We start from the raw sequence: 27208 nt of genomic DNA on the forward strand, positions 1-27208 counted from the left end.
TCAACAAAAAAGTTCACGATCAAATATTTCAAATAAGCTAACCAAACTGTGATGAGCTACTGGATAGAAGAGCCAGAAATATGGCTGTGAGTGTTAAGATGTTCACAAAAGGCAGGGCCCTGGGGGAATCACCATTTCAAAACACTTCTATAACACTCAGGGGCTGATCACATAGCATAAGTAAGCCCTTTACAAAACTGTGAGAAGTGCAGAGTGGTGCACTTCCACAGCACCCGTGGCGAGGTACAATGGGATGTCCACAGCAGTTGAATGGTTAATAGCCTTTCGGTAGCCACCAATCTTTACTACTTGAAGACACAATGGAAACGGAGACGAGTTATTCGAACACTGTTTTTGCAGTGAATGTTTTTGCAGTGTTGGGGAACGTGCAGTGTTGTAAAATTTCCTGACTGATTGAAATTTTGTTTCAGACTGAGCCTCAACCTGACCCTTGCTTTCATTGGCCACTCTCTAAAGCTAGGATTACCAAAGCGCAATATGCAACCCACCTTCACAGCTTCAGTTCTGACCGTACTTTTCTCCTATGTTCCAAACTTCATGAAATATTTCCTGCAAACCTAGCTGGCATACCACACTCTTATCTGAACTTCCGCCAAGTTTGGAAAGTATCAAAGAGCTCTTGGCAGAATGAAACTGAAGTTGTGAAGCTGGATCAGAAGTAGTAATTGGATAGTTCAGTTAGTGAGAGCATTGCCCACAGAAGACAAGGTTTCTTCTCATTTCAGTTCTTTTATTATACTGAATCTAACAGTCTCTAATATATTATTTTCAGTATTGGTGAATTACAGTTATCAAATCACAAAATACATTGCTGAAACTTAAACACAGAAATTCAGAATAAAGCAGCAAGACGTGAAAACCGGTGAACTGCAGCAAATCGGGCTGCAGCCAACCAGTCCTTGGATTGAGCACTAAAGGTGATGGTCACATCTTAGTAAGTGCTCTGTCCTCTCCTTCCTTGCTATGAAAAACTGTAATACATCAGCATATTGATAGGTTCCAGTATAAATAAGGTTAAAAGTCAGTCATCGACGCAAAAATATTTGTTCTCGGCAATTTTATTTCATGCTACACAGTTTGGAAGCATTCTTGACAATAACTTTGTTGTTGGCGTCACCTAAACACCAGCTTTCCACGCTGTTCTGAACAATATGCCAAGAAGTGTTAAGTTTATCAGATGACAAAAGCATTGTTATAAGAAAGCTGCATAACAAGCCATTTTAAAAGTATTTAGTAATAAAATGTTTCTCCCTACAGAGCCATTTTCATTATTGATAGAACTGTTTTGAAGTTGCTGTACAGATTATCAGAGTCACTCTAAAATGGAGGTCATATGATTAGAAATTATTCTATTTTTGAATTTTTTATTTACTCAGATCTGTCTGGTGCCGGAGATGCTCCAATCTCAAGACGAAAATCTTTCAAGAAGTCGTTACGTGAATCCTTCAGGCGCCTCAGGAAGGGACGATCGACGAGACGCACTGATAAACGAGGAGTTGCATCACCTGTGCCAAAGAAAGATGGGTATGTACAGTTTTTTCAAGAACACAGAAATGATAAATCATGGTACATAATGTTACTTGTTGTTGTCACAGTTCAAGAAGGGAACTAGAATAAAGTGTTCTAATTATAGAGCAATCACCCTATTATAACACTGTCTTAAGATATTGAAAAAGTTTATTATTGTTGTTAGAAAACCAGTTTGAAGAGGAACAACATGGTTCAGAATCAGCAGGGGAACAACACATTTCACATTTTTAGTTAAGACAGTTAATGAAAAGTATTGGCAAAAGGTTAAAGATCTCTCTATTGTGTTTCTGTATTTGTAAAAAACTTACAACATTGTGCCCAGGTGTAAGATGTGGGAGTGTTAAAAAAACTATTCCTTCCAAACTTGTTAATAAGGAAGGTCCAAATGGTATATGATGGCTGCAAAAGTTGTTGCAAGCGGGTAATGGATGATCAAGCCAAATTAGGTCAGAGGAGTGCAACAGGGTAGTGCGCTTTCCCCATTATTTTTTATTGCACTTACTGGTGTGATTTTAAAGGAGATAGGTAATTGTTATCTCAGTGCTTTAGTCTCTGCTGACAATGTAGCTATTTGGGGAGAAACAGAACTAGAGGTATAGGGAATCTTGTATGAATGGAACTCTAAGTTTAAAAAGTATCAGCTGATAGTAAGCAAGAGCAAAACTATAGCAATGATTATGTGCAGGACATCTGCTCAGAGCAACCTGATGCTAAATGGACAGAAAATTGAATGTGTGGGTGCTTAAATTACCTGGGAAATGCAATAGCAAGGAATGGAACTGCCAGACTAGAAGTACAAAACAAGTAAAAAATTGATCCAGTTTTTTCATAAAGTGTGTTGCCAGAACAATACTTGGAGGGAAATCTGCAGGAGAAAAGACCTATAGAATGATTCAGAAAAAGGTGGATGGATCAGATTAAGGATGATGTGAAGACTAAAGGAGAAAACTGGGGAACAATATGAAGACAAGAAGTATATAAAGATAGAGCAAAATAGAGACACATTCATAAAACCCTATCTGGCTTGCTACAAGGATACATACTACTACTAGTAGTGGTGGTGGTGGTGGTGGTGGTGGTGGTGGTGGCCTCTCTCTTCCCCACATCAATCACTGTTCCAACGCCTACTACTTATATGTTTTGTTGTTGTCAAATTCTCTAACGTTTCCTCAATGATTAAAAGTAATTCACTTTACAGGCAGACCACAGATGCAGAACTGTACGTTTAGCAATTAAATTGAAACACACTGTTATTAGAGGGAGATTTGATAAAATGAGGTAAATAAGCTGCTCTCTCCATTCAAAGATTTCACAGGTGGCAGTTCCTCAAGAACCTTCTAAAGAAAGAAATTGGTATTCCTGATTAAGACTGAAACATTACCTTCGATCTGATCCATTTTATGAGTATGCAGTAGTTGCATACTACAGATGCTATGCTTTTGTATGCCCCAGTAGAAACCATAATTTACTTCCTGTTTCAGCTGTTATTACCAAAAGATTTGGTTTTTGTACTGTGACAACAACACTGTTCTGTAACATTTATTTTAGTCCTTTAGGTTGTCTTGTTGGTGAGCAGAGCAGAGAAAAACTTAGTCTGTACTGTGCTTTGAATGCTAGTTCAAATACACTGTTGTCATTTGATGTAGTTCTTCAGGTGTGTGTGTGTGTGTGTGTGTGTGTGTGTGTGTGTGTGTGTGTGTGTGTGAGAGAGAGAGAGAGAGAGAGAGAGAGGGGGGGGGGGGGGGGCAAAAGAAGAAAAGAACAATGAATACATCCTAGTGGAATGCAAATATTTAAGAATTAAAGGTAACAACTTGCCAAATGGTGGAGGCACTGAGTCATTGAAAGGAAAATAATAAAATGCAGAACTTTGTAAGAACAGTGGACACATGCACAAGGTCCAAGATGGAAGGAAGCCAAACGGCATTATAAATATGCATAGTGCTGGTGCTGCAGCTTGACAGGGATGGGATTTTCCACTGGGTGGAGTTAGTGAGAGGGAGGGACTAGTAGGAGGCTTCAGGGCAGGTGGCTGTGGGCTGTGTTTGGAGAGACCACAGGTGCAAGATGGAACTGTGGCATTGATTAGAGCAGGGCTTCACAACATACGTGCTCGCGGAGCAAGCTGTGAGCAGCAAGGCGCTACCCCCACTACGGGACCAGAGTGGAGAGTGGGGAAAGTCACGTGGGGCACACAACAGCTGCCACCAGTCAATGTAAATCCGCGGCCACCTGCAGGGATATCACTCACGAATTATTACTGCGACAAATGAAACAAATAAAGGAGAATGTACACATGCCACATAATTTTATTAGCTTTGTGTATGCCTCTACATTCGCATTAATTTGTGAACTGTTACACAATAAAAGGTGTAACTGAAGTGTGGGATTCTCTGTTATCTTGTACTTTTTGCCCTTTACAATTGCGTCTATGTTCGGAGTAATTGTTCTTGTGCATTTAAGGCACAGCGTGCAGTTTAATGTGTTTCTCAGGTGCGACTTATTACATTTCATTGCAGAGAACAGTTGTTCACAATCATACGTGGAACCGAACATTGATATTATTGTAGCCACCAGTTTGTGCAAACGAGGCAATCTATCCTGAGGGAAGTGTCTGTAGAATTCCAAAATTTTTTTCTTGTTCTGAAAGTTGTCTCTGTATTCTCTGTCACACTGCAGGTCAATAATTTCTTGCTGCAGCTCAGGACGAATCTCTTAAATATTCGCTGAATATGGAGAGAACAGATCAAAATCACTGTCTAGTGCTGTCAGATCTTGAAAGCGCTGATCAACTAAACTATGTGAATGACGTTCACAGTCTTTGTGAACATCTTGCATCGATGATAATTTAGGAAAATGAGCTAGGCTTCCTGTTTCCAGCTGACTCGCCCAAAGTGTCAATTTCATTTTAAAAGCTCGTATTCGATCTATGAAATGAGTAATTAGCAGATCTTTACCTTGTAGTAAAATGTTCAAAGCATTCAGATGGCTAGTTAAATCTGCTACAAACGCGAGATCACATTCAAACGTGCGCGCGCATTTCCCCTCCCTCCCTACTCCGCGACCTTGCACCTGCTCGCGAGCACGTGCCTGAGCAGACGCGAGTACTCGCGCTCAAAACCAGCCAGTTGTTAAGCCCCGGATTAGAGTATTGTGGCCACAGGTGAAGTGCGTTGTGGGCAGCGCACGATGAAGTGGAAGTGCCACCTGCGAAAGCCCCCGTATCAGTACCAGCTCTGCTGTAACATCTGCACATCATTTTTTGCATGTGTGACCACCAACCCGTCTGTCTACCTGAATCAGTGACCACCACCATGTTGTGAGGCAAAGATGAAATTTGAGAGCACAGTGGGTGAACACATGGCTTAGCAAAATACTCTCAACTTCAGTGGCTACTTTATTATCCATGCCATTTATATTCTCACCACCACCACCACCACCACCACCACCCTAACACTAGCCTCTTTGAATTATGTCAATGAGAATTGTCTTTGCAACATACCCTTCAATCCAGCAACCCTTGAATGCACTTTGCTAGCCCCTGCCAACCCCAACCCCATCTCTATGTTGGCACCATGACTAGTATCACTCATCCTGCATTCACACCTTTTTCTCCACAGTCACCCTCTTCCTATTTTCTATCTCCACCTCAATGTGCACTGCACACATCTTATGGTTGTCACATTCATATCCCATGCATCTGCTTCCTCCTCTCTGTCTGTTACCCTCCCTCCCACTCTGCACCTCCTTTTCCCCTTTTCCACTGGACACAACACCTCACCCCAGTCAAGCTGCAGTACCAGCAGAAAATAGTTGGATGGAATGATATAGCTGCACAGGTGTGTGTGTGTGTGTGTGTGTGTGTGTGTGTGTGTGTGTGTGTTTGTTTGTTTGTTTGTTTGTTTGTTAGAGAGAGAGAGAGAGAGAGAGAGAGAGATCTAAAGCCTGTGATGTTCTTTCATCTGTGCTTTTCACCATCCCAAAACCTATGCTAATTGGTGAGTTGTTATACTTACAAAAACGGTCACTGTAACAAAATAGCTGTAATATCTATTGTATCCTCCCTTACGTAGTCACAGATTCTCTCTCATTGAAACAAGGGATTCTGAATTCACCCTTGGATCTTGAAGGTTCTGCACTTATTTCTGCTTCAGATAAGTGTAAGTAAGTGTCCCCTCACCACCATTCCCCCCCAATATTAAGTTATCACAAATAAATATTTTGTATTGCAGTATAAGCTACCTTTCGTGCACTCCACACAAACTGTTCCCTTCTTCCTCTTATTCTTCTTGACAATCTGAAGCATTACCTTCCTTGCATCTAAATGTATTACATACATCTGTATAAATTCTCTTGACATCTCATCACTTTACTTTCCACAATAATTGTATGATACACTTCATGCAGTAGTAATGGTATTAAATTAGTTATCTGTTATTTACTGATGTTCATACATTAGTCTTCAGGATGTAGCAGAGGGTCAAGAGCTTTCCCCAGAAGTAACTACAGCCATACACGAACACACAGGGTAAAATTTCAGTTTTTCTTGTTTTTGAGAATGTTTATGTAGTTGCATATTTTCCCCACAGTCTTCTGGGTACAGTAGCTGTGCTGGTATTCTAACCTGCATAATGTTTTTTAGTTAATTTAAGTTTTGTTTGGCTGATTTTCTTTAACAGTGCACATCACTAAAATTGTACAGTGAGAAACCTGTAGAATGCTGCACTTTTAGCAAGAATTTACCTTGTTTTAAATTACAGTTTTGTAGCACCTTTTTTTTGTTCATTCTGTGTGTATTATTGTAGTTTTACAATGCTGTTACTGTGTACGTACAGTGCTTGTATTTAGTTTAAGACTTATGTGTGGTTTTATGTCATGTTTGAGCAATATTATCCAGTTTAGTGAAATGCTGATTTTTTTTTTTTTTTTTTTTTTACATGTGTAGCAATTCTAATTCATTCCTAGTCTATCACAACACACTTGTCATGCTCTGATTGTCAATTGTATATCCTTGCACCTGACAGAAAGGTTCGTGCAATATGAAACTGTCACAACAATTTAAGTAAATAGCTTTCATTGTAGAGCTACAGTGTGTTCATCATAAAAAAAGAGGACCATACATATAAAAAGAGAGAACATAATTTATCGATGAAATCAGGCAGCTTACAACTTAAAAATAAATTGTGTAAATCTATTCTATATTAAAATAGTGGATTTTTGTGGCTATTTTAAGACTAAATATGCCATACATGGCAGTTTATTCGTCATCACTACACTCGAGTATCTTGTCACTGTTTCTTCCACTTTTATGCATCAAATATTTGGAGATGGAGAAACCCTCTTAACACCTTTTTGTTTGCCAACAAATATTCGTAAAAGTTCAAGCAATTAAAGTGTGTGAAATTGTACTGGACATACACAACACCTTTTGTGTTCCCTTTTCTTCAGTCTATTCCTGGCTTTGGTCCCCTGTGTGTTTACAAAGGAACAGACATGTTTCATGCTAGCATTATGACTTGATAAAGAAACAAGAAATCTGAAATTTTCTGCAGTTCATAATGACAAACTATACTAGATGACTGACTGAAATATGCACACCACACTTCTGCTGCTGGTTGAGTATGTTTCTGTTGATAGTCTCAAAAATTTTATCAAATTACAAAACTGATATCATTAACATTGACATTTATTTGTTCGTTTGTTGAGATGTGTGATACAGTTTTCAGCATCCTCCCAAATGGTTATTATCAGAGCTGCATCCATTTGAATGGTCCAAACTGGTAAAATTGAGCCATCCGCTTCTTTTGGTATTAAATAGTAGAACTATACCCAATTGTCATCTCTTTGCCAAAGCTGTCACACTCCTGTGAATGACCTTCCATTTTATGAGCATGTATTGCCTTTATTTTTAAGGACAGATAAATATCTTAGTGTCTTTCCTCATGAGTTCCTAAAGCAGATTCTAAAACAGAAATAGATTGGCTACAGAATTTGATTCTTTCTCCAAGTCCAGTATATTATTTCTGAAAACTGACATCAAGAGTGAACAAACAACATCGTAATGATGTCACCAATGACACGAAAATGAACTTACAAAATCTAAGAAAAAATTTTTGTAAAAAGTGTTACAGTTTCATTTATTTACAATTAATTAGAGTAGTGACTGATTTCTGTAGTTCAGAACTCATTTTTTTCTCAGAGCCCAAAAAAAAAGGATATTTTGCCGAGAGGAGGAGGATATATGGTAACCCTGTTTAATTGGAATGCATTTCAGAGAAGAGAAGAAGAAAAATTTTAACATCAAGTGAAAGTGGCAGTAAATAGTTGATGGGATCAGTTTCAACAAGTGTACAAGAACTTGGAAACAGTTCCAGCCTTCCATCTAAATTTCAACTATAACAACATTATTAATGAGCCATAACTGTAAGGACTGAGTGAGTGGAAAGAAGTGAAATATAGTGTCATTCATATCCCACTTCATAATGCCTCAACAAAGTCACTGTGTGCCATTTATTGTGATGGTCTCTGCTGTGGTCAGATTTTTTTCCTTCATTTTTGTACACGTTATATTTACACTATATAAACTCCTGGTTCTTTGTAAATGTTAACAACCTCGTAGACAAAATGTCTCTTTAGATACACATTTGCTTCATCTACAAACAATTTGAAATTCCATGAACAAGTTGCGTGCATTTCGTGAGACCATTTCTGTTTGTGATAAAAGCCTGAAGGCAGAGACTCCTTAGTTATATATTAATCCATTTGCTCTTTTCAAAGCTATTTCACTATTTTAATGGTAGGCCAGTTATGTGGTGTTCTGATTTTCTGCTGGATAGTTGCTAATCATATTCTTCAGTCACAGGCAGAAGTGTCTGTTATAGTGCACACAAGAGGCAAAAGTCTCATCATAGTTAATAAAATCCTGAGCCAGTCAGGTGTTCACAGCTTACTTGGCAATCTGGGAAATATAATATAGGTGAGGTCACCATGATTTTAACATAGCTCTGATCCATGTGGTTATGTAATATTCAGTCAGAATGCAATTACTAAGATTTAGAAGTAGTTATGTTCTTCATTCTTCAAGGCATCTTTCCTGTGAGTGCATGTAACTTGTTCAACAGTCTTATCTTACTGGCTAGATGCAAAAAATAGACCTGATCTCTTTGAGGATGCCCACATCACATTTGTATCTGTGACCATGAACAAGTAGAAAGCTATGTGTGTTCAGTAAACTAGATAAAAAAGCTACAATGTCATATGTCAGTGAGGAACTTGAAACTTTCAGCATAGGGCAGGGGCATGTTGGGGAACTATGACACAAGGTTAAAAGAACAGTTGACTGTGCAATTGACAGATATGTACCCAGTAGAAAATTTCATAAGGTGAGGGACCCTCAATGGTATACGTCACTATAAAGAAACTTCTAGAGAACCAGAGACTACCGGACTACCGCATAATAGATGTAAAACAAAGCTATAGATAGAGATAAGCTGAATGAGATACATTTGGCTGCCAATGCAGCTATGCTTGAAGCCTTCAATGACAATATTGTTAAATGATCTTTCACAAAACCCAAAAAAATTCTGGTTGTATGTAAAGGCTGTTAGTTGTGCCAAAAGTTAGTGTACAATCTCACACGAGTGAGACAGAAACTGAAATTGAGGGTAGCAAAGCAAAAGATAAAAATGTTTCTGGTTTCAAATGTTCCTTTACAAAGGAAAACTGAGGAGCATTGCCTCCATTTAATCCTCATAGCACTAAAAAGACAAATGAAATAAGTGTTAGTGTCAGTGATGCTGAGAAACAGCTGCATCGTTAAAACTGAATAAAGCTCCAGGGCCTGATGGAATCACTGTCAGATTCTGTATTGAATTTTTGGCTGAGTTAGCCCCTTTCCTGACTGTAATCTGTTGTGGTTGCCTCAACCAAAAAACTGACCACTAGCTAGAAGATGCACAGGTCACACCCATTTACAACAGGGTTAGTAGAACTGAACCACAAACTTAACATCAGTTTGTTGTTGAATCTTAGAACATATTCTGAACTGAAACATAATGAAGCATCTCAGACAGAACGACCTGATCCATGCCAACCATCATGGATTCCGATCAGTCCTGTAAAACCCAATTCATGCTTTTTCCACATGACTTACAAGCTTTGAATCAAGACAGATAGATGCAGTAATGTTCGATTTCTGCAATTAGACTCAGTGCCACATCTTCACTTGTTGTCAGAAGTACAATCATCTGGGGTATCAAGCGAAATTTGTGACCGGATTGAGAATCTTTTTGTTAGGAAGAATGCAGCTTGTTGTTATTGAGGAAACTGATCAGCTGACGTAGAAGTAAATTCAGGTGTGTCCCATGAAAGTGTGTTGGGACCCTCACTGTTATTATTCTGTATTAATGACTTTGTGAACAATATTAATAGTAACCTAAGACTTTTCACAGATGATGGAGTTATTTATAACGAAGTACTGTCTAACAGAAGCTGCATAAATATTCAGTCAGATCTTGATAAGATTTTGAAGTGTTGCAGAGATTGGCAACTTGCTTTAAACGTTCAGAAATGCAAAATTTTACACTTCACAAAATGAAAAATATGTAATATCCTATGACTATAATTTCAGTGAGTCACAGCTGGAATTGGCCAACTTTTACAAATACCTGGGTGTCAGTATTATGAAAAGGATAGATTCCTACTCACCATATAGCAGAGATGTTGAGTCGCATATAGGCACAACAAGACTATCAAACACTCAAGCCTGTGGTCAAAATGGCCTTAAATATCTGTCCAACATTACCAAATGTCTCTCTTTCAGAAAAGCTTTTCTTGCTGTTGCCACAGCGTTTTACATCCTCTCTACTTCAGCCATTATCACTTACTGGAGCACACAAGAAATTTTTACAGATATTCTTAATGCCCAATTATGTACTTGAAAGGTTAATATTCACGCCCACATGCTCTTACTCATTACATATGGATATAAAATCTCTACATTTACACTACTGTTGTAATCTTGGGTTCAGAAAATGATAGTGAACATGTAAAAGAGACCAGAAGTAAGACATTTTGTTTTCTTAAAATGTTTGGATAACTACTGTCAATAATATGCAAAACAAAGGCTGAGAGCAGGCAGGGTTTACTTTGGAATTGAAAATAATTAATTTCTAGCCTTAGTGGAAGAAACTTGATAGAGTAATGTGTAAACCAGGAAGCTACAGGATTATGCAGAAAAAGGTTTCTGTGAACTTTCAAGTTTTGGGAAAGTTTTTGCACAGTGAACGATACGATTGGTTGGCTACTATTGAATTTAAAATCGAAAGCACACTGCGCCAAGTAAATTTTTTTACAGAAAAGAAATTATGATGTTTGAGTGTATGTAATGTAGATCATGAAACGTGGAATATCACTGATGACAAAGCTGAATGGTTGATAATACACACAAACAACTCTACTTAGCATGTCTAGATTGTCCCCATTTCTGTCCACTTGCCTCCTTATTTTACAAGCTTAAATCTTTCAGTTAGTGTTAATCCTTGCATACAGTGTCTACCATTCTCATTTCATTTTCTGAATGTACTAATGCGTTCCTATAGTAGACACACTCAGATTCCTATTTGCCTTCCCTAACATTACTGCCAGTTAATTATATCATTACATAGTAGGTATAAATTATATTATGCTAACTGAAAGGTTGGTAATGACTTATTTCTGATTCCAATAAAAAACGCTATCCTCACAGGCCTTGAAGTCCAAGTGGTACCAACAGCCGCTATGTCATCCCGGTGATCTGACAGGAACCAGGGTTTCCGAGGATTGAGAATTCTATGAGTGGGAGGGTTTTTTAGACCTACATGTTCAAAAACCCTGTTTTTAAGCACTCTCCCCTCTGTCCCCTACCCTCTGTCCCTCTTCTCCCTCCCCCCCCCACCTCCCTCAATGCTACTCTCCCCTGCAACTCCCTTCCTCGACTCCCAACCCTCCCTCCCCTCTCCTCCCCCCACTGCAACTGCAACTCCCCTCTCTGCCTCCCCGTCTCTACTTTCCTCGCCTCCCCCTCCCCGCCTCCACTATCTACTTACCCCTCTCAACCCTTCTCTACCTCCCCCTCCCCACCTCCACTGTCTACTTACCATTCTCCTCCCTTCTCTACCCCCCCACCTCCACACTCTACCTACACCTCTCCTCCCTTCTCTACCTGCCCCACCTCCACACTCTACCTACACCTCTCCTCTCTTCCCTACCTGCCCCACCTCCACACTCTACCTACACCTCTCCTTTCTTCTCTACCTGCCCCACCTCCACACTCTACCTCCCCCTCTCCCGCACACCCCTCTCCCGCACGCACACACACACACACACACACACACACACACACACACACACACACACACACACAACCTCCGTCCCATGCCCCCTCACTCCCTCGTCTCTCACATCCTCCCCCTCTCTCTCCCTCATTCCCTCCTTTCTCTCTCCTCCCCCCCTCTCCTCCCCTCCCTCCCCCTCCCCCTCTCTGTCCCATTCCCCTCTTGCTCCCCATGTGTGATGTCAGCAATAGTGAATCTTTTTTTGCTGTTGCATATAAAGCACAGGGTGATATTAAAGACTGAGTGCATACAACTAAATATAGGAGTGCTATTAATGGTACTATACTGTACCACCTCACCAAAAATGAGACATTTTTTAAAGCAAAAGATTTGATCTGGAGTGTGCTGCTGAGTAGTATACATTTTCATACCACATTGCTAAACACAAACTCAGTATTCCAACATCAGACTGCACGTTCAAACTAATTAAAAGTTGTTTGACCCACAATTTATATCAACTAGAACAAAAACCAGGGCAAATGTTAATGTTTTTTCAGCATTTACTTGACCCATGGACCTTGCCGTTGGTGGGGAGGCTTGTGTGCCTCAGCGATACAGATAGCTGTACCGTAGGTGCAACCACAACGAAGGGGTATCTGTTGAGAGGCCAGACAAACATGTGGTTCCTGAAGAGGGGCAGCAGCCTTTTCAGTAGTTGCAAGGGCAACAGTCTGGATGATTGACTGATCTGGCCTTGTAACAATAATCAAAATGGCCTTGCTGTGCTGGTACTGCGAACGGCTGAAAGCAAGGGGAAACTACGGCCATAATTTTTCCCGAGGGCATGCAGCTTTACTGTATGATTAAATGATCATGGCGTCCTCTTGGGTAAAATATTCCGGAGGCGAAAGAAAACTGGTGTTCTACGGATCGGAGCGTGGAATGTCAGATCACTTAATCGCGCAGGTAGGTTAGAAAATTTAAAAAGGGAAATGGATAGGTTAAAGATAGATATAGTGGAAATTAGTGAAGTTCGGTGGCGGGAGGAACAAGACTTCTGGTCAGGTGACTACAGGGTTATAAACACAAAGTCAAATAGGGGTAATGCAGGAGTAGGTATCATAATGAATAAAAAAATAGGCGTGCGGGTAAGCTACTACAAACAGCATACTGAAAGCATTATTGTGGCCAAGATAGATACGAAGCCCACACCTACTACAGTAGTACAAGTTTATATGCCAACTAGCTCTGCAGATGACGAAGAAATTGAAGAAATGTATGATGAAATAAAAGAAATTATTCAGGTAGTGAAGGGAGACAAAAATTTAATAGTCATAGGTGACTGGAATTCGGTAGTAGGAAAAGGGAGAGAAGGAGACGTAGTAGGTGAATATGGATTGGGTCTAAGAAATGAAAGATGAAGCCGCCTGGTAGAATTTTCCACAGAGCACAACTTAATCATAGCTAACACTTGGTTTAAGAATCATGAAAGAAGGTTGTATACGTGGAAGAACCCTGGAGATACTAAAAGGTATCAGATAGATTATATAATGGTAAGGCAGAGATTTAGGAACCAGGTTTTAAATTGTAAGGATTCCAGGGGCAGATGTGGATTCTGACCACAATCTTTTGTTTATGAACTGCAGATTAAAACTGAAGAAACTGCAAAAAGGTGGGAACTACTCTGATTTGGTACACTTCCGAGAGAGAGAGAGAGAGGATAAAAACATTATAAACTTTTACAATTGTTGGCCACAAATTAACTGTGCATATCAAAACCTTCAGTGAAACCTCAGAAATACACTGTGGAGAAAATGTATCGTCTTGCTCAGTAGTCTCAGCTTAGGATATTGCATCATATACAACCCAGGTACAAAATTAGCAGTTGGAATTCCGACAGCAGATGATTGATAGATTTAAGTATAACAGGTCAAAGGCAATGCTGAACAATGTTAGTGGAGACATAAGTGGCAGTCTGTTTCTTCCGAGATGAAGTTTGCCCAACAAAACTGGAGAAAACAAAATGAGTGGAACAGAAAGACATTTTTATGTTTTTCTCTTGTGTGAAATGAGCAGCTCATCAAAGTACCAAGTCTAAGAGTAGGGGGAGGGGGTTAGTAACTGCAAAATGATGTTATTTAGTATTGCTTCCTAAGCTTGGCAAGGGTTATCCTAGGATACCATCTAAAGGCACCTGTTCAAAGGGTTACCAAAGGTAGAGTATCTTGTTATAGTGAACTAGAAATGCCATATTTGGCTTTGTGGGTCTCCTCCTCTCCCCCGACAACAAAAGCAATCTGCTATTAGTTTTATTATGGCCATGTGAAAGCAACTATTCCCACCAGTGAAGCATTGCTGAACGGTTTATGTTTGCTAGAAAATGTCTGTATAATTTTTAAAATGCATGAAAAAGACTGGGATTTGCATTATTTTCTCAAAACGTTTTATGTATTTGTCACACTATTAATGCAAATTTCGTTACATCCATCACAATTTCCATTAGTGTAACAATGGAAATTTCATTGTGCATGCTTTGTTTTGGTGTTGAACAGCTTTACAGCACTTACATGAAAAAAGTTGTGTAATATTGTTTGACATTTTCACTATGAACATTCGCAGTGTGTTCAGTTGTAGGTGTCATTAAATGATTTAGCACAGTACATATTACTTAAATGTACTGCCTACAATAATTGTAAACTGATTGACATACTTTATTATGTTTCTGTTATCTATCAATTTGGCTAATTTATCTTCCATTTCCAAACTTGTAGTGGAGCAGAAGCATCAACACCATCCTCAGCACCACTCAGTCCTGTTGAAGCCAAACCAGTGGAACGTCAGGTCGAAGCAAGACCTGTTGACGATTCTCTAGGAAGCATGGTTCGGTGTTTATATTTTGCAAAGACCTTCATCATTAGCGGTCAGTTAGATTCCTGTTATTTGATATATAATTAATAATAACATGCAGTTGTTAAAAATGAAACTTTCTCACTAAAATTACCATAGATATGTCATGCATTCATTTTCTTGTGGAGGAAGGTGGGGTGATACGGTACTAAAACAAAGGGAGCAGAAATACATTTTGTGGTCTGAAAATTGCAAGACACCCACTGCTGTTCATTCCAGATTTGTTTCTTGGAATTAAGGTAGGAATTTTGATCGGCCCTGTGCAACAAAACCATCTGATTTAGTTGTAACCTAGAAGAAACCGAGGTGCAGTGTCCGATGATCTGCTGGTCTGCTGGTTCTTTACTGTGATATCCAGTGGCAAAGTAAAGTCTAATTGAGAGCTAAGACTTCCTCATATTTAGTCTTGCTCCAGTTACTGTTGGAAGTTAAGAGTACAAGTCCAATATTCGACTTTTCAAATAAATGCAAGGCTTCTCATAAACTTCTCATTTGTTGTACTCTTGTTTACAATAATTGTACATTACAAAGTCGTTAAATTACTCAGAACATCACAAAAACATCTATAAGAATGAAGTCCAGAAGAGTGCACATTGCTATGGATTGCAGAATGTGTTTGTCCAGGGTTTGATTAATTAACAAGACACTGATTCCCTCAATGTTCACTTTATTGGGCAATGTCAAACTTACCAGTTTCTTAAGTTTCATTGTGCTGACTTTGTAAGAAAACAATTTCCAACCTGCAGCCTCTGCTACTAATATATTGATATTTTCTCCACAGTTAGTTTGTAATACTTTGTTATAAAAGTCTACACAGCTAATTTTATTAAATAACAGATCATTGTTTAAGTTTGGTTTACTTCATTCTTTCTCCTCAAAAAAAATGTGTTTCTGTCATAATTGTGATAATATGCTAAAATTCAAATATCTGCCATTTATTAAGAATAATAATTATATATTTGATTTTATATGAACAATATCGGACTTCAGCACATGAATTTAGCTGTACACAAAATCAGTTTGTTTTTATGAAAAGGCCAAACTTACCATAAAATTTGTAAATTTAAATTATGTGGGCAATGAAGTACCTCATATTTGTGTATTTTTACCTGACGCTTTTGAATTTCTGAAAAATAATTGTAAAGAAAAGCAAAAACCTCATAATTGTATCCAAAAATGTTAATCATTTCCCCAAAACAAATACAACAATCCAAAACACCAAAAAGTGTGAATCATTGTACTCTCTTGTCCGCCGAGGAGCATTTCTTCAGTCCTCAGTATGGACTAAAACTTTTCCATGCCTGCCTTGCACCAGCCCATGTGTCTGCTTTCTCTTGTGTGCCCCTGGACCTCCTGTCCTTCTGATTTATACATCATCCCCTTTTCCTTTCTCTGTTTTGCATCACCTTGTGCCCTGCAGTTCCAGCCACATGGTGTTCCCTCCCTGTGACTTATAAAACCTCAACTCATTTCTCCCCTTTCTGTAATGTTAATATGACTTCTGCACCACTCTGATCCAGTTTACATCCTTGTGTCTTCCTATAACCAATTATATGCTAGCTCAAATGCTTCCACTCACACTGCCCACTCATGCACAGCATCACACCAAACTTGGACAGCTCCATATTCTGCCACATTACCAGATCCAGTTTTTATTACCTACCATCACTGCACTTGTCTGACCTGCTATGATCTATTCCACGCTACACCATGTGCTCTCAGACATAGTATCAGAACCATCCTTGTCACCTCACCTCCCCACCACCTATGTATCCTCTCATCTTAACCCCCCCCCCCCCCTCCACACGTGCGCGCACACACGCGCGCGCGCACACACACACACACACACACACACACACACACACACACACACACATACAGAGAGAGAGAGAGAGAGAGAGAGAGAGAGAGAGAGAGAGATTGGGAGTATTTTTCTGGGTGGGCTGAATTGCATTTTGAACTACATAAAGTGATAAAGAATTTCAGAAATGCTCACAATTTGCTGCATCACACAGTTCTGTCATTTACCTCACGTCTGCAGCTTGTGGTCTAGTGGCTAGCATTGCTGCCTCTGGATCATGGGGTCCCAGGTTCCATTCCCGGCCCAGTTGGGGGTTTTCTCTGCCCAGGAACTGGGTGTTTGTAGTGTCCACATCATTTCTTCATCATTCATGAACGTAGCGATTCTCGACTGTGTAGAGCTCGGGATTTTGTACAGGTGCTGATAACCATTTAGTTGAGGGTCCTGCAAACCAATCATCATCATCATTTATCTAAAAAAGAGCAACAGATGCAGCAGCAGATTGGACATTACTGAGAGATAATCCACTAAATCATTAGCTAAACAGAGAAGTATTTTGCCTGATTTGTTTCATTTGATGTGTGTTCATTGTTCAGTCTGCCTTTGCCAGATGTTGTACTCTGCCTGTGTAGAATTCATTTTTGTAACTTTTAAATTATGTTTCATATGGTCTCTACTTTTATTAGTTTGAGGACTTTGATGCTTATCTTCACGTAATGCTATTTAACTTACACCCCCCATTTCCCAGGGTTAAAATTATCCTTTCTAATTGGTTTTGAAGTTAACTATTGGGTTTTATTACTTAAATAACATGAGTGAGCTGCATCAATTTAAATACGCGGAAATAACTTATGCATCCGCCGTGGGAATTCCCGACTTATAACCACGGCAGCCCTTTTGAACAATAATTTTTACATATTCAAATTTACTTAATTCTTAATTAATGCACTTACAAAGTTGAGACTGGAGTTATTTTACATAGAAAAATATAGGTAGCAAAAGTATCGAAACAGATCTCTGAATTATTTGGTAGTTTGGTCACAATTGGCACTGAAAGTCATACAGGCTACAGATTTTAAGTCTTAATATCTATTTAACTAATAGACTTTAGGTTAATTTAAACACTTTGCTGGAATCAGTAAAATTTAGGCTTTCTTTTGGATGCAGTCTTATAGCTGAATTTCATCTATTAGCTCACTCCAATTTTACTTAATATGTATTGCACAATATATACTTCATTGTTCATAACTGTTAGTATGATGCATTTCCAACAAAACTAATTAGCTCATTACATTCAGAATGGACATTAGAATGTACTGAAATAATAGATTTTACTAGGGGAATTTTATTTAAACTATTTCTGAATTCTGTACTATGAGGCTGAAGGCCACAGACTCTGCAGTCGGAATCTGAGTAGTGAAAATAAAAAAAATAAAATAAAAGTTCATTGCTTAACTAAGTTACTAAGTTATTGAAGGAGTGTAAAACCAAAACAGGATAGCAGTGGGCAACCCTGCTTCGTTACACAGGAGACTGGGTAATGGGTAATTCCCAGCCCTGGATTGGCATGTAGGACCCGCACGTACCCCCTGGTACAGGCCTGGCCCAGGGACGGGTGATTGCCCGAGGTGTTACCTTCCTCCTCTGCCGATTGGTCCCTCTGTCTGTCGTTCGGGAAGTGTGACCTAAGGTGACGTCAATCACCTGAGGAGGGGGGCTCCCCTTTGGAGGACCCCTGGCTGGAAGGAGCATGCCATTAGAGATGCTGGCAATCATGGGGGACTTCTTCCCAATGACTGGCTTTCCTTCTCTTACTCCAAGTGTTTCACATAAAAGAAAGTGGAATGAGGCTCCTGCTTCAATGTCTCTTCCTGTTGCGCCTCGATATCTAGTAGTCACGTTTAGACAAAAACCAGACTTTTGTTACTGTTATCCCCTTCGTTATACAGAAAGGCGTGGATGGTATCGCTGGCCCTTTGAAGTCATGCTCTCTTCTACTCAATGGTACTCTGCTTTTGGAAATTGATAGTGCTTCCCAGGCCCAGAAACTACTCAAGGCCCAAATCCTCCTCGAATATCCTATAAAAGTGGAGGCTCAAAGGACACTTCACTCGCCCCACAATGGTATCTACACCCGGCTGTTGGATGGTTTGACTGAGGATGAAATAACTAATTATCTATCTGATCGTGTTATGAAGAAGGAAGCTGCCAATTTGGTGCCCACTTGCACATTGTTCCTTACTTTCGATTGGTTAATGCTTCCTACTAAGATGAAGTCATCTCTGTGTGCCCTTACATTCCCAGTCCATTGAGGTGTTATAAATGCCACCAATTCAATCATACCAGCACGCCATGTAAAAATGCAGCCAAATGTGTCACTTGTAGCTGGGATGCACATGAGGGCGCCTGTCCTCCTCCTTCCCCCCGCTGTGTTAATTGTCATGGAGAATGTGCTGCCTCTTCTCGTTCTTGTCGCATCTATCAAGACAAGCAGGCTGTTCAGGAGATGAGAGTGAAGGAGAAGGTACCTTTTCCTGTTGCCCGGAAACTGTTGGCGAGCCGTAAACTGAATGTCCCTTCTTCTGGAAGCTACAGCAACATGTTAGCCTCTCCCCGTCCCACGAAAAACATGACTACGCAAACTTGTGACTTACAGTTCAGTTCGACGGGGGCAAAGTCACCTCACCTTCAAGCTGACACTCCGTCTCCCGCTTCCCGGGCTGTAGATTCTGCTGCCCGTTCTTCGCCCTCACTGCCAAAGACGGTTGCAACGCAGCCAGTGAACCATCAATTCATAAAGATTATTCCCAGGAAGATTTCTTGCGTACCTCGAGTTCGCAGCCGTCTGGCTCTTCTGCCAATCGCGAAAAGTCAAAACAATCATCCCAAGGCAAACGGTCTTCCCCCTCTCTGACTCGTTGGTCCTGTTCAACTCGTTGCTCCTTGTCAACTGACCGACACCAGGGAAGCTCCATTGATCCCGCTGAGTTGATGGACGAAGATCCTCCACCTGTCGATTCCAGTGGCTGTCCTCCCTCGACGGCTCACCCTAAGCAGCCGTCGAGGTGAGTATTTCTTCTTCATTCTCAAGTGTTCCTAAATTTTATGGCCCTTTTACAATGGAATATCCGTGGCCTTCGATCAGGGTGGACCTAAATCTGCTCCCACTATGGCAATGTCAGCTTGTCTACTTGTAATCTGTCTCCAAGAAACCAAGCTGTGTCCTCACGACCATTTTGCTCTTTCACATTTTACTTCGCTACGGGTGGACCTTCCCCTTACGGCAGGAATTCCTGCTCATGATGGGGTCATGCTGCTTCTACGAGGTGATGTTTGTCATCGTCCATCCCATTGCATACCCACCCGCAAGCAGTTGCTGCTCGTGTTTTCCTTCCCAAATTTACCTTTTCCCTCTGCACCATTTATATCCCTTCATCTTCTGCTGTCACTAGAGCAGACCTGATACAGCTTTTTGCTCAGTTTCCTCCACTCTTTCTGCTCCTCGGTGACACCAATGGCCATCATCCTCTTTGGGGCTCACCTGTCGCCTGCCCGAGAGGTTCTCTTTTGGCGGATCTTCTTAATCAGCTTAATCTTGTGTGCCTTAACACCGGCGAAGCCACGTTTCTCTCGGATTCCATGGACACTTATTCACACTTAGACCTCGCAATCTGCTCTGCCCAGCTCGCTTGACATATGCGTGTCAGCTTTCTTCCATGCCAGACCACCCAACCTTCGACCCTTTTTTTGATGACATTCTTGACCGCCAATACACGATGTACATTTCTTCTCTGCGACCTCCCAGCATCCGCTTTCATCACCTGCTTCAGCAGCTGCAATTCACACTTCCTGCCACTTTCCGCGTGAGGGAGAGACCTTCACCACCTTGGCTTCAGACACAGGTTTGTGTTAGTTTTGACTTCAGGTCATTCCTGCAGGATTCGACTCGTGAGCTGACCTATTGCTGCAAATTTCTCGAACATCGCTCACAACTTGCCGATAGCATATTTTTGTACACTGATGGTTCCAAGTCCACCCACGGTGTTGGCTGTGCTTTTGTTGTCATCAGAGTTGATAAGTTTCAATACCGGCTTCTCGACCAGTGCACAATTTTTACCGCAGAGCTTTTTGCCCTCTATCAGGCTGTTCACTACATCCGGAGGCACCTGCTCACTCGCTGTGTGATCTGCTCTGACTCCCTCAGTGCCCTTCAGTGTCTGGATGGTCCAGGTCCAGTCCACCCCATCGTTGGACAGATCCAGGACTGCCTCCATTTGTTCCCAAATGGGGGAGCCCAAGTGGTATTCATGTGGGTTCCTGGCCATGTTGGTGTACCTGGGAATAACGTTGCTGATGCTGCAGCCAAGGCCTCAGTCCATCTCGGTCAGCCCGCCTCTTACACTGTTCCCTCGCAAGATATTTGTACGTTTCTCTATCAACACATCACGTCATTTTGGCAAGACCATTGGTGCTCCCTTCATGGGAACAAACTCAGAGAAGTCAAACCTCCCCCAACAGCCTGGTCGACTTCTTCCCAGCTGTCTCACCATGAGGAAGTAATGTTAGCTCGGTTGCGAATAGGGCACTGCTGCTTTAGTCGCCGCCACTTGTTGAGTGACGATCCTGCACCCAGCTGTCCTTTCTGTAGCCAGCCATAAACAGTCAGACATTTCCTGATCCTCTGCCCCTATTTTAGCCACTTACGTCTCAGGATCGGGCTGCTGCCCGCTTTGCCGAACATTTTAGTGGATTACGAGTTAGCTGTGGCTCGCATTTTTAAAGTTTTTTTAAAAAGCAGTAAAATGACAAAAGAGATTTGATTTCTACCTGGTGACTCTGGTGTCTTGTTGACGTCTTATAGATACTCTTCTGTAACGTCTTGATGTTTTGGATTGTTTTTTTTTTTTTTTTCCTTCCTTTCTGTATTGGACCTGCAACGTTTTTTTACCCTCATGGTCCCAGCATTCTCTGGTTCTATACTGGGCACTTATGACCATAGATGTTTTGTGCCCCAAACACCCACCCCACCCCTCCAAAAAAAACCTCTATACTTTTGCTCATGATCTTACTGTTAGGCAATAGTGTGTTCAGCTCTGCTGCTCTTCACAAGATATATGAGAGAATTGTACAATGTAGCAAATGGTGAGCATTTCAGAAATTCTTTACCACTTAAACGGTTCAAAATGCAATTCAGCATAATGTTGTTCACAATAGTAAATAATTATCTTTTGTCTCTCACTTCTCATACTGCAAACAATACATCTCTTTGGGCAGTGATTTTGTGTTTTAGATACTTAAACAGAGGTTGGAATTGTCTGTTTTTAAGTCATTGAGAGTATTCCTCTTCCTGTCTTTATATACATTTCTGAAAAATTCGAACGCACTCTTCACCAGGGCTTGTGACTAGCTCCTGCTGCTTTGTGAGATCAAGGATATTGTACTCTTAATCCCACCCTTGAGCCTACACAGTGTTCTTCCATAACCCACCCAACCTATACAATATTTTGGTCTGTCCCACTGCCAGTTCTGCTCTCAGTCCAACACCTCATTCGTAATTCCTCTGGGGAAGATCCAAATGCAAAGCTGTCCTGTATTTTCAGTTCTAGTTATGTGTTTGTGGTTTCTGTTGTTAATGTCTTAGTTTGTGGTTGCCTTCCCTCATTCTGTTTTCTGTTGTTTAGCTACGGACTTGTTAAGAGTGTAAGGATATTTCTACAAATGTGTAAATTTTGTGAAGAATTTTGTTAAATGTGAGAAGGGCTAAAAAGACATTTGTTAAAGTTTGAATTTAAAAAATCATTTAGGTAAAAAGCCCAGTACTTGGTAATCAAACGAAAATATTTTGCCACTAAATTAATAGATTATATTTTCCATTTTACAGTGCAGACAGTAACAGCTACACTTTGGGCAGGGACAAACAATGGTACAGTTTATGTGTTTACCATTGCTGTACCAGTGGGACAACGAAGAACAGAAGAAGACGTTACCTGTCAATTGGGCAAAGAGATTCAGCTTAAACACAGAGCACCAGTGATAAGTGTGGCTGTCTTAGATGGCATTAATGTTCCCCTGCCTGAACCATTTGAAGTTGAGAAAGGACTTAAAAAACTGCCAGATACTAGTGGTCCTCATAGAGTTGTTATTTGTTCTGAGGAGCAGTTCAAGGTAAATACATAAGTAACAATGGAGTGAAACTGAGAAATTCAAAAATATAAAGATTCATTGTGTTTTGATGTTAATTACACAACGTAAGTTATCACCATTTTTGATAAAAATGACTCTCAAAAGGGTGGGGAAATTCTCAAATAAGCACATTATTAAGAACAAATGAAAATGAAAATGTGGTAAATAACCTGAATGTGCCATATATCTCTAATCTAGCATAGCAGTTGCCCTGTTAACTTAATTTCTTTCTATATAGTGGAATACATGTTCATCTGTGAACCACGGATCTTGCTATTGGTAGGGGTGTGCTTCAGCAATACAGTTAGTCGTATTGTAGGTGCAAGCACAAACAAAGGGTGTCTGTTAAGAGGTCAGACAGATGTGTGGTTCCTGAAGAGGGGCAGCAGCCTTTTCAGTTATTGCAGGGGCAATAGTCCAAACGATTGACTGATCTGGCCTTGTAACATTAACCAAAATGGTACTACTGTGCTAGTGCTGCAAAAAAAGACTGAAGCCAAGGGGAAACTACAACTGTAGTTTCAGAACCAGATTTTAAACTGTTAAGACATTTCCAGGAGCAAATATGGACTCTGACCACAATTTGTTGATTATGAGCTGCAGACAGCATTCTGTCAGAACTATTGATAGTTTTGGGAGAGCCAGCTGTGGTAGGATCATTCCATGAGGTGTGAAAGATGCCAGAGACAGGCAAAATACCCTCAGGTCTGATGTGCAGAGCAGTCTGAGTTACAGTGGGGATGTGGGTAGTCTCCACATGACCCACGTTTACATTTAGTGATCTTGTTGTTTGCTCTTCGTTTAATGCTCTCACATCAAATGAAAACAAAACGGATTGCTGTGCCCGGAAGCCATCAAGTGAATTAAAATACATTCACATAATTACAGGAAGCATAGTTTCAGATTTTATTTTATTTCCACCTTTCTGACAGTCGGGCATTAATCCCCTTGCAGGACAATGAAATTGTTTTTATCTGTTTGATAAAAAAATCTGACTTTTATTAATCTTTTCCGCTGAGGCAATCGGTGTATTTGAAATGAAGTGTTTAATTCCACGCTATTGGCTAATTTCAAGTGTTCGCTGCATTTCAAGTGCACGTTTTCGTCTTCTAGCATATATGGCATTACGCCATAATAAAGAACCAAACACAAGATAATGCAATACTGGCACTCCAAGAAAATTTACATCCCGAAAACCACACTGAAAAGCTTAATATCAGGTTGAGGCCTGCTTCATTGGGAATCTGGACATATGAATGTGTACTTTAAGTATGCACTTCAAATGTGCGCGTTTTAGTATGGTTTTCGAAATTCTGATGCTCTTGGGGTATCTTCTGATGTCTTGTTTCTTTTATGACATAATGTAAGATCTTTTAACGTGTTAAAAGTACAAACATACAGGCTTCCTACATCGTTGTAGCTGCACAAGCGCGGTTGTGCCTATCATCTGGCACTCTACGGCAACTGCTGAAACAAACCTATTTCTAACAGGTCGTGGGAAAATATTGCGAATAGGGGTGTGAAAAGTGTTACTTTCAAAGTAAATTTCCTTTTACGCAACTTGAACTGTGTGCGAGAATGTACAATGAATTTCTTGATTCACACAGTGTTTGACTCTCATTTAAAAATCAACTCTTTGATGATGAACCATTTAGAAGAATTTTGAGCCCAGAAGATCAGACATTTATGTCATTATTAAAATTTCACTGGCACATTTGTGTGATACATCTTAGAGTGTAACACGCGCAGAAAGATCAACATTGTGTGTGTAAGCTTATCTTCTCTTGGAACTTGTTTACATTAGAGGCCAATATTGTATGTGAAAGCTTTGCTTTTCTTATAGTAACATTATGTATATTAATTTAAACCATTAAATTTTTTTGTTTGTGTGTTCGCACTACTTAACAGTGATGTTGCTAATTGGCTGACTACATCACGTGTCCTATGTCCTGAATATCCGCTGTCATCGGCTGGCGAGATCACACGACATGAGGTATGAGTGGCTTACAAAAGCACGTCGCAATCTGAATTTCAATGCGTGGGAAAGTAACATGCGGTGTTTGATGGAATTAGGATTTATACTTTCGTAATACGAAAATATGCAGGGTACATGTTGCGTCGCATCAGAGATCTTTCCAAAACGTGTTTTTTTCCCTGAGTTTCATTTTATAAAGTGGCGAGACATCGTACGCCTGTGTATAAAACCACAACCATTCAGAAGATTGATAAGTTTTGCAGTTCAGAGGGAAAATATAACGTCACTTAACACGGAAAAAGTGTGTGTTCACCCAGGAGAAAGTGTATTTTTAGTCAGGAAATCCCAGTAGTGTGGTAGGTTTAAGTGCTGTGTCTTTCAGAGTGCAGCATCTATGTTACGTTTAACAGCATTCAAAGAAAAATAACCAATAAATCCGCAAAGTGTCGAAAGTTAGGGTGTTCACGTGATCTTGTGGGCTCTCGCGCAACAGCTGCCCCTGTATCTACTTGATAATGTGATATTTTGTCACTTCAGGTTAAATCAAATCATTGAATGTGGAACATAGGGAACTGATGAGGAATGCAGTACCTTCATTATTTAACATGGCAAATAAATCACTGCAATTGTTGAAGGGGAAACCACATAGATGATACGATAAAATGTCAAAAGCAATCAAACTGTTTCCCAAAACAGAAGAAACCTGGAACTTCCCAGCAGATTAAAACTGTATGCCGGACCGAAACTCGAACTTGGGACCTTTGCATTTTAATCTGCCAGGAAGTTTCATGTCAGTGCACACTCTGCTGCAGAGTGAAAATCTCATTCATTGCAGAAGAAACCTGTTCAACAATTGTTGCTACATCTGAGCCACGAATAGCAAGAATCAACAACACGTTCACTTTTGAAGCAAAAGTAATCACATTTGTAAAAATATTCGTGTATTAGAAAGTTGAGTAAAGTGTAAGAATGTGTGAATTATTAACTCAAACACAAAATTGTTACATGGGTCAAGGACCATATCTATCATGGTAACAACACACAACAACAAATATATTATTCTCATGTGTGAAATATTTGTTCATACTTTCTTGCTTTCCATGGATTAAACTGCAGTTATACATACATTGGCGAGTATTTCTTCATGAGTAAGTTGTATCCTGTGTCTTTGAATCTACAATATTCAGATGTTTTTACATCTGTTTCACACTAATTTGTCCCTCTTGATAATTTACTAATGCTTGGAAGGCAAAAAGTAATAACTGTTCGTTAATTATGTAGAAAAACAATTAAAAACAAACATTAATCTTCTGTTGGCTTCTTGCCCATTCGGTTTGCTAGCATCATTCAAGCTGTCAGACTGTCACAATTTTCACAGCAGTTTTGCAACTGTATGTGATAGTGTGTGGGAGAACTGATTGTAACCCTCACAAACCCTGTTGGCACCAAAACAACATGAAAGGATTACCATGAGCAATGAATTGCAGCGTAAGCTGAAATTCCAAAACCACTCATCACTGATGCAAATGTCCATAATAAGAAAATGCTATGCTATTGCGATAAAACTTGGACTGTTGATTAATGGGAGGAAGTCATTTGGTCTGATGAGTGTTGTTTCACACTGCTTCCAACTTCTGGCAGAGTTGATTTTCCATCAATGAAACAGAGGAGGAGGGGGAAGGGGTCAGTGATTTGGGCAGCCTTATCATAGTACTCATTGTTCACAGTTACTGTGCAAGGTTGCATTACTACCACAGATTATGTGACCTCCATTTGCCCAATCTGATCCTTCCCATCGTACAATGATTGTTCCCCAGGGGTAGTACTGTGTTCAAAGAAAATATGTCCCCTTTTCACACAGCTCATATTGTCCAGGACGTTTTGTGAGCAGGATGATTAATTGTTGCATCTCCCCTGACCACCATGATCACCAGATTTCAGTATTATTGAGCTTATGTGGTATATGTTGGAGGTAAAGCTGCACGTTTGCTATCCACCTCCATCATCATTGCCTGAACTTGCCACTATATTGCAGGAAGAATGGTTTAAGGTATCTTTGAAAACCCTAAAGGACCTATATTTATCCGTTCCGTGATGACCGAAAGCTGTTTTGAATGCCAACAAATTTATTACACTGTATTGGGGGTGTGTTGTGTTTTTGGTGTTTCCATAATTTTGTCCACCCCTGGTATGTGTATAAGTGGATGGCTGAGACTTGAGAAAGAACTTGGCATCCAGCATTCCAGAGCAACAGAAAAAAATCGATGGGAAAATAGAGACCACTGACATACAAACAGCCCAGAAATTATAGCCAATGTGATAAAAGTGTGCCACATGGAATGGTATGGAAAAAGCTGAACGTGACGTGCACATCCCCAGTGGCTGAAGGGTAAATTGTGAGAATTACACATTTATTACGATCATCAGAGATGCAGTTTGCAGCAGTGTTATTGAACACCCAAATTTACTGTCCCCTCT

General features: G+C 40.2%; 1 protein-coding gene across 6 annotated transcripts in view; it reads left to right on the forward strand.

Moving 5' to 3' along the window:
* Window positions 1-27208, forward strand: part of LOC126163145 (lethal(2) giant larvae protein homolog 1) — a 379746-nt gene that overhangs the window by 237616 nt on the left and 114922 nt on the right. For 5 of the 6 annotated variants that reach the window (XR_007535167.1, XM_049920072.1, XM_049920074.1 and 2 more), the window contains exons 13-16: window positions 1398-1545; window positions 6011-6079; window positions 14636-14784; window positions 22454-22737. Coding sequence is in view for 5 of the 6 variants with exons in the window: in XM_049920072.1 (XP_049776029.1) it covers window positions 1398-1545; window positions 6011-6079; window positions 14636-14784; window positions 22454-22737 (650 nt within the window). In the remaining variant the exon portion in view is untranslated. The remainder of the gene's footprint in view (window positions 1-1397; window positions 1546-6010; window positions 6080-14635; window positions 14785-22453; window positions 22738-27208) is intronic. The other variant, XM_049920070.1, reaches the window with a different exon arrangement.

This window comes from Schistocerca cancellata, chromosome 2 (genome assembly GCF_023864275.1).
Source record: "Schistocerca cancellata isolate TAMUIC-IGC-003103 chromosome 2, iqSchCanc2.1, whole genome shotgun sequence".
NCBI classification, from domain to species: Eukaryota; Metazoa; Arthropoda; class Insecta; order Orthoptera; family Acrididae; genus Schistocerca; species Schistocerca cancellata.